We start from the raw sequence: 8,207 nt of genomic DNA, 5'->3' as shown, positions 1-8,207 counted from the left end.
CCTTCGGCACACGTGAAGCGATTTTTGGAACAAATGTCCTCCTACAAAAATGCCGAGATTACCAGAGAGATGTCTTTGCATGCTTCATAGATTACGAGAAGGCGTTCGACCGGGTCCTGCATAGCAAACTTATTGTGCTTCTCCGTCAGGCTGGAGTGGATGAAAAGGATGTCCGGGTGATAAAAAACCTATACTGGCAGCAAAAAGCTGAAATAAGAATTGGAAACTTGACAACCTCAAGGGTGGACATACAAAGAGGTGTTAGACAGGGGTGTATTCTTTCCCCCCTTTTGTTCAATCTCTACGCAGACAAGATCTTCAAGGAAGCTATAGGTGACACAGAGCTCGGAATCAAGGTAAATGGAGTATATATCAACACCATAAAATACGCAGACGACACGGTCATCGCCGATAACATAGGGAACCTTTAACTGCTTCTAAATAGGATCTCAGAAGCTGGACAAAGAATGGGATTAAATATCAACACAAACAAGACGAAGTTGATGGTCTTCAGCCGCGATAGCCATGAGAACGCCCTACTGCACCTTGATGATGTAAGGATAGAGCGTGTCGCGTCGATCATGTATTTGGGATGCCTGATTACAGAGGACCTGGACCCCGATCGGGAGGTTAGGCATAGGATAGAGATTGCTCGCGGCGTTTTTAATAAGATGAGGGCTCTCTTTTGCGAAGACAACCTTAATCTGAGGCTAAGACGGAGAATGGTCAAGTGTTATGTTTGGTCGGTATTGTTATACGGTGTGGAGGCGTGGACCCTCAAAACGAATACGCTGAACCGTCTGGAAGCCTTTGAAATATGGGTCATGAGACGTATACTGGGGATCTCCTGGGTTGACAGAGTCACAAATGCTGATGTTTGGAGGAGATCAGGTGCGCGACGAGAGCTGCTAGTAACGGTCAAATGCAGAAAGATCGAATATCTTGGTCATGTCTTGAGAGGGGAGAAATACCGCCTCCTCCAATTGATACTAAAGGGAAGGATTGAGGGCCGACGTGGGATCGGAAGGAAGAAACTCTCGTGGCTGAGAAATATTAGAGCATGGACTGGGATACGAAGCGCGGAGGAGCTCTTTCGTATAGCGGTGGATAGAATTACCATGGCCAGAGTGATCGCCAACGTCCGGAGGACGACCGGGCAGGGCACGTGAAGAAGAAGGATATGCCTTCACCATCGACATCATGTAAATCGCAATCATCGGAATATGACACAAATTCAGACCAAGAAATTGAAGAGTCAGGTACAAGGAAACCGAGATTGTAAGTATTAATTTTAAAAAAAATTTATAAAAATTCCTAATATTGTTTTTTCTATGTTATGCAGGAGTCCCATCCGGTTGTCATAATACTCCACCGCTTGCCGCCGCAGCATCGCTCGCGTCAAAGTGCCGTCACCACCGCTCCACCGCGCCGTCACCACCGCTCCACCGCGCCGTCACCCCCACCGATTCTTTTTATATATTATCTATTTGTGTTAGTATGATTGTATCGATTGTATCTTTTTTTATGTATTTTTATATTCATTAAATTTTCAAAGTTACACACACACAACACATATTTTATAAATGCACACTTTTAACAATTAAAAAAAATATTAATATAAAATTGTATTTATTTTAGGATAAATTCCTCTCCTTTTAAGTTATAAATATATAAAAGTAGATATACTAGGAGAGTTTTGGACCAGGGGCAATGAAGGGGGGGGGTGAGGGGCGGGGGAGGGGAATCGAGGGCGAGGGGGGGTGACATCACGCGGGGGAGAGGGTCTTATCAGCAGATAAGCTTATCTTATTAGCTTAGGTTACCTGATATGTTTATAAACAAAAGATAAATATAATTACAGCAATATCTATTACAAGATAAGATAAGCGGCATTTTTGTAAGATATCTATTACAAGATAAGATAAGCGGCATCTTTGTAAGATATCTATTACAAGATAAGGTAAAAATTCTGATTAATTAAATTCTAAGAATTATTAAGAACAAAAGGGCTGCCGCCGTTTTTTTAGCAAACACCGACAATCAGATATCTATTACTAAGGGGGTTGCGTTTCTTCCCCCCATACGTGGCTGCGAGCGCGGCTAATCTATACATTATCTGTATATTTCTAACAAATATCAGCGGGGAAAGTTTGCGTCATCGGGGGCGAACGCGTCGCGACATGTCTTCGCTGCTTGTGACGTGTTTTCGCCGCTTGCGACGGGGTAAAATTTACACCAGGAAGATAACGGGCGGCTTTATCTATGTATTTCGGAGAATTATCAGCGGGTAGATATCGCAAATATTTCTTGCGAATTAACAATTGTTCGTACGTTGAAAAACAAAAGATTGATCGGAATATATAATGAGAACCGATGTCGCTGCCGGGTAATAGTACGGTGACCACTGGCGAGCGCAAGCTCTCCTTATTCGGGGTGCAAGATGTTTGTAATGCTATCAAATGCTTCCGACATTCTCAGTTTAAGTGCCGAACAGCTGCAATATATTCCGAAGATTGTTTTACTGCAAAAGTGCGGCTATTTTATAGAACATTTGTGGGACAAGCTTCTGGAGCACATCAAGGCGGATCCGGAGGTTCAGACATATCGTCGCTGCCTCGAACATTACAATCGACCGTGGATGCAAACGCACATTGACGGTCCAGCATCGATGATCAGGGATTGCAGCGAATGTCAGCGAAAATAGGCTGAGGTTAGTGACTACAAGTGTAATACGTGTGAAAAGTAATAGACAATAAAAATGGAGAACGCAGTGCATATGACAGACAAGAAAAAATCATTCGGGTATTATGAGAATATCGAGAAATGGTATAAACATCTCCAGGATTGTGATCATGACGAAAAAGATAACCCGTTTGGTGTTAAACGTGAAGAGAAAGAAGCAAAGAACATTCCGGTGACTTCGGTTGTACAATTGTTAAGAAATCGCGAACTTGGTGTGCAAAAACCGCATACAAAGAAAGTGCAAAATTATCTCGGAGCTCGTGAACATTGATTAAAAAAACTGAGAAGTGTAGGTTAGATACATGCCTTATGTATAAGCTTGGAATGCTTGGACACACAAAAACAGTATGTTATAAACATAAGATACATATAGGGCTTCGAGATATGTATACATGTAATAGAATTTGAAGTGAAACTAGTGAAAAATGTTGGCCATTTGAACCAACACCATCACCACCACGATCACCGTCACCACCACCATCACCGTCATCGTCATCGTCATCATCGCTATGTATAGATTAGGGATGTTCCGATACCATAAAAGTATCGATACCTACTCAAATGAGTAGTACTCAAATCGTCTGAGCGATACTACTCATATGAGTACTCCAAAAGTATCGATACTTTTTTCATTTTTTTATGCAAATAAATTAATGCTGAATGTATATGATATTTTACTTGAGTGTTTATTTTATATAGTTTAATAAAACACGTTAAATACTTTTATTTCTTTATTAATAATAATTGTTAAACAAAAAAGTCATCTTTTGAAAGATTTCCCAAAAAGAGCAATTGCTCTAAATATTTAGGAGACAACTTATTTCTGTTTTGAGTCATAGTTGCACCAGCTTTTGAAAATAAGCATTCACTAGGCACAGATGTTGCAACGACGATAAGATATTGTTGAGCATATTTGTACAAACGAGGAAAAATGACTTTCATGTCTTCTGCAAATGAGTTGTTCTTCAAAGATATTACAGGGTTTGATAAATAAAGAGATATTTCATCACTTTGGTGCGTTTTCTGTTTCTTTTTGTGACCATGCACTAGCTCTTTATGATATTTCCAAAAGTCATATTCCTGTGTTACACTAGACGAAGCATCTTCCTCCGAACTTGGACTACTTTGTTGCTCATAAATCATACTTTTGAGTTTTTGTATGGCTTGCCCGCATGCTGCTGGATCTTGAAAATGCAGGTTTTTAAACCTTGGATCCAATAAAGTAGCAATGGCTGCATGGTCATTGCATTCAATTAATCCATACCTTTTCGTCAGCTCTCTCAATAAAACTTCCTTGCATTCTTTTACAATTGGTAAGACTGGTGTGATACTATTAAGTTTGGTTGACAAACAATTAATCATTGGTATAATTTTGGATATCGTGACATACTTTTGTCCAGATGCTTCTCTTGTGACGTATTCAAAAGGCTTTAATAAAGCTGTAAGTTGGTTGAGTGTTTCCATCTCTACAGCAGTTGGCATGTCGGGTGCTGAAACACTTTCGATTACGATTTCAGATATCACTCTTCTCAAATGTAAGAAGCGCTCCAACATGAAAAAGGCCGAATTCCATCTTGTTTTAACATCAGCAACAAGTTTCAAAATTGAACCTTCAGGAATATTGTTTTGCATTTGAATTTTTTTTCATTTGTCTGGCTGCACAACACTATTTTTTATCCAATGCACAATTTCTCGAACTTTAGATATAGCTGTTTTAACGCTAGGTAATTTTAAAGCCTCTCCAACAACGAGATTTATCGTATGCGCAAAACACGGCAAATGCTTCTTTTCACCAGAAGATGTTCTTATGACTGCTAACATAGAACTGGCATTATCTGTCACCACGGCACGAATTTTACTTTGTGATATATTCCAATTATCAAGAATATCCAGAAGTGTTTCCGATATATATTCAGCTGTATGTCTTTCGTTTAGCGCACGAGTGGCTAGGTAAAACATACACATTTCTTCGTTTTGTAGAAAATGTGCTGTCACACCTAAAAAACCTCGTTCGTTCATCGTTTCCGTCCAAATATCTAGTGTGAGACAAATATTGTCTATTTTTGACAATCTAGATCTAGCTGTAGCCACACAAGCCTCATATTTTTCTTGAGTCTTTTTTTTTAAATATTTTGCACCAGGCACTTTAAAATTAGGTTGCAGCTCCTTCATAAGACATAAAAAGCCTTCTCCTTCGACAATGTTAAAAGGCCGCATATCTTTGCAGATAAAAAATACCAAAGACTGAATTATTTTGTTATATTTTGTACCTCCCTCTAAAATAAAAAATTATTTTAAAAAAATTGCAATCAAATACAATGATTAAGTACTAAGAATAATTTTTTTACCTTTATTGGACGAAACTCGCGAAAAAGCCTCCTTTAAAGTATTTTGCAGTATCGTCTTCGTCCTATTTGCGCTATCATCGGCGTCGTAATCAATATCAGATTTTTCTTCTGATTCCGAATATTTTGATGTTGATGGCTGTGATAGGTTAGACATGGGCTCCTCAACAACTGTACTCGTCGATTTAGCGGACGTTGTTATACTTTTTGAACTGAAATATAAATCGTATTTTATAATAGTTGAAGGATATCTACCATTGGAGTGCCCTATCGATACCCGATACTATTTATCGTATTTTGTAACTACGAAATTCAAAATAATAGTTACTCGTAGCTACATGAATAAAATTAAATTACTGACAAACGAAAGATAACGACTCATAACCTAAAAAATAAGTCTGTACAGATATAACAATTTTGTATCAGAGAATATTAAAGAGAATTATTTTTACATACCCAGCAAACACAATATATAAATGTTATTATACTTAAGCATGTTACATGTAACGTATATGTTAGTTGTAATTTCCCACTCATAGATGTAACATTTTTAATATTACATATATTACATTGTAGTTATATTGTCATTATATCCCAAGATAGCACTGACTTATCAATACATCAATGTGCTATTTGATATATAATTACAATATAACTACAATGTAATATATGTTATATTAAAATGTTACATCTATGAGTGGGAAATTACAACTAACATGGATGTTACATGTAACGTACACGTTATATTACCTGTTATATTCCGTTTTATTATAGCAATGTAACAATTATACATATATCGGTGTTTGCTGGGTACATATTATACCTTTCCTCTTGTTTTATCAGGCTCAGAAACATTGCTGATTTTTTGTTGTTTTTTTTCTACAACAATTCCGTGAGTATTGGCGTGTTTAAATAAATTGGACGTGTTGCCACAAAACTTCACACTTTTAAAACATTGCTTGCACTTTGCCGTGGTGTCATTCACTTTTGTAAAATATGTCCATACTTTAGATTTCGGCGGCGCCATGATAACAAGAAAAACTAATAAATTTTTGACAAGAAGCACGCACTGCACGATTGCAAACCACAGCAAACAATATGACCGACGAACAGATAGATGTAGCTAACGGCAGCACTGAAGCAAATAGTAGGTCTGTTTTTTTTTAGCTGAACTGACTGCACTAATTCAGCTAAAAAATACAGGCTTAGTGACTCACTCACTACTCGGATATGCGCGCCAAATCGATTCGATACAAGTACTTTTCTATTGATACCGAGTATGTATCGAAAGAATTATTCGATTCTAAAAGTATCGAAACAAAAGTATCGAATACATACTTGTATTTACTTGTATCGAATCATCCCTATAAACGTATGCACAAGAAATTCAACCAATCGAATTTCTTAAGCGGGGAGCACAAACTCTTGCATAAGCGCATAAGCATATGCATAAAAAATTCGATTGGTTGAATTTCTTATGCATACGTTTATAGACCAATCAAGATTCTCATGTTTACGCTTATGCGCTTATGCAAAAGTGTGTGTTCCCCGCTTTATGCATATGCTTATGCGCTTATGCAAGAGTATGTGCTCCCCGCTTTAAGTCTTATTGCTTACGTTTTTTATGTGCCACGGCCTTTATAATCGAATTGTATACATAAGTATTCTTATAGGGGAACATCTGGTTAGTTCCGCTGATTACGCACTATTTCTGGGGTCCCTAGACGACGCCTGATTGGTCGCGTAGTTAGGACTAGATGGAGATGCTTGGTTCTCTGGCTGGGGACCCCAGATCCGATAGTCTTAACTATTAATACAAAAAGGCAAAGATAATTAAGTTTAAAGCAAATAATAGTACATGATAGTTGTTAGTAATCTTATTTCTACTTGGATACGAGTAGCACGTAATGTCGACGTAATGTAATTATATCAAAAGCGAAAATTTTAAAATAGATGGGACGTCACAGTAGAATCTTATGGTTACGACTAAAAATTTTTACGTGCAATGGCCTTAACGCAAGTTACGCCTCATGTGACGGCACTCTTAGGGTGCGATTCCATGATACGGAAATCGACGTGCGAACAGAGAATGCGTGAATTGAACATCCAATCAGCGCTTTTCCGCATTTTTCTATCCCGCATGTTTTTCTGTGCCCTGTGCACACGGTGCGTGAAAGACATGAAAATGACGCGTTCCGGGAAATAAATACATAATTTAAAAAATAAGTATTTCATCGAAACAGTAATTTTGTTAATTTTATTCAAGTATAATATTTAAAATGTTGAAATAAATATTATTGCGACAGTATTAAATAAATTTAATTTAAAATTATATTATTACAAAAATTGTTTTTGAATCCTATGATGCATTTTTGATAATTTTTCCGTATCATGTGCACAGGACAGTGGTCTAGAGTTTTGAAGCAAAGATGGATAACAAAAATGGATAACAAATTATTATATAATGTCGCAAGAAGCTATTAAAACAAAGAAGTTACAAAAAGTTCTAAATTTCCGTATAATGGAACAAAGCAAAAAAAGTTCAGACAAAACACGTCTGAACCCGTCAAAGGACACTTTTAATTCTAACTTTGTAGATTAGCTAGAGTAAGGCCGGGTTTACAATAGGTGTAGTAAGCTCTAAGCCTTAAAAAATCCATCAATAACAGTCGATTATTCCCCTCATTCTTAACTGTGATTGGTGAATTTCTTAAGGCTTAGAGCTTGCTACACCTATTGTAGACCTAGTCTAACGCAACGCATATACGCGTAAACGCATACGGAAAAGGTACAAAAAAATGCGGAAGAGCGTTGATTGGCTCACATCATTGTTCAATTCACGCATTCTCTGTTCCGCATGTCGATTTCCGTATCATGGAGTACGTTTACACGGCACCCTTAATCGGGTTTAATAACATCCATAGTTGTAAAACTGGCCAATCACAGCCATTCCCCTGTGACGTCCTCCCATTGGTCGAAACCCTAATTTTTCGCGCTAACATTATTTCTTGCGAGAACCTACATAATTAACTATTTTGAGAATGATTTAACTTAGAATTAGACGTTTTTACCATTTATCGTTAGTAATACCGGCATAGGGAATCTTCTAGTTGTAACTAG

The 8,207-nt window shown here is 37.5% G+C and overlaps 2 protein-coding genes across 2 annotated transcripts; one reads left to right on the top strand and one right to left on the bottom strand.

Annotated features, from left to right (window-relative positions):
• The first annotated feature begins 467 nt into the window (after positions 1-467).
• LOC146723234 (uncharacterized) lies at positions 468-1,169 on the top strand. Its single transcript, XM_085482728.1, has one exon. It carries the CDS (start codon positions 468-470, stop codon positions 1,167-1,169), a length of 702 nt encoding a protein of 233 aa, XP_085338854.1.
• A 2,320-nt stretch (positions 1,170-3,489) lies between these two features.
• Positions 3,490-5,942, bottom strand: LOC114937388 (E3 SUMO-protein ligase ZBED1-like). Its single transcript, XM_085482727.1, has 4 exons — positions 5,911-5,942; positions 5,091-5,299; positions 4,536-5,018; positions 3,490-4,352 (listed from the first exon to the last, which is right to left on the bottom strand). Exons 1-4 carry the CDS (start codon positions 5,940-5,942, stop codon positions 3,490-3,492), a joined length of 1,587 nt encoding a protein of 528 aa, XP_085338853.1.
• Positions 5,943-8,207: the final 2,265 nt, after the last annotated feature.

This window comes from Nylanderia fulva, unplaced genomic scaffold (genome assembly GCF_048542155.1).
Source record: "Nylanderia fulva isolate GAGA-0341 unplaced genomic scaffold, ASM4854215v1 Scaffold216, whole genome shotgun sequence".
Classification (NCBI taxonomy): domain Eukaryota; kingdom Metazoa; phylum Arthropoda; class Insecta; order Hymenoptera; family Formicidae; genus Nylanderia; species Nylanderia fulva.
The sequence above is the reverse complement of the archived record's forward strand: the minus strand, read 5'-3'. Positions and strand labels throughout refer to the sequence as shown.

Excerpts from the sequence above, each read along its gene's own strand:
- LOC146723234 (XM_085482728.1), top strand. The coding sequence starts at position 468 with ATGGGATTAAATATCAACACAAACAAGACGAAGTTGATGGTCTTCAGC.
- LOC114937388 (XM_085482727.1), bottom strand. The coding sequence starts at position 5,942 with ATGTTTCTGAGCCTGATAAAACAAGAGGAAAG. Across the intron at positions 5,019-5,090 it reads GCGAGTTTCGTCCAATAAAG|AGGGAGGTACAAAATATAAC; the intron begins GTAAAAAAATTA and ends TTTTTATTTTAG. Across the intron at positions 4,353-4,535 it reads AGTCATAAGAACATCTTCTG|GTTCAATTTTGAAACTTGTT; the intron begins GTGAAAAGAAGC and ends ATATTCCTGAAG.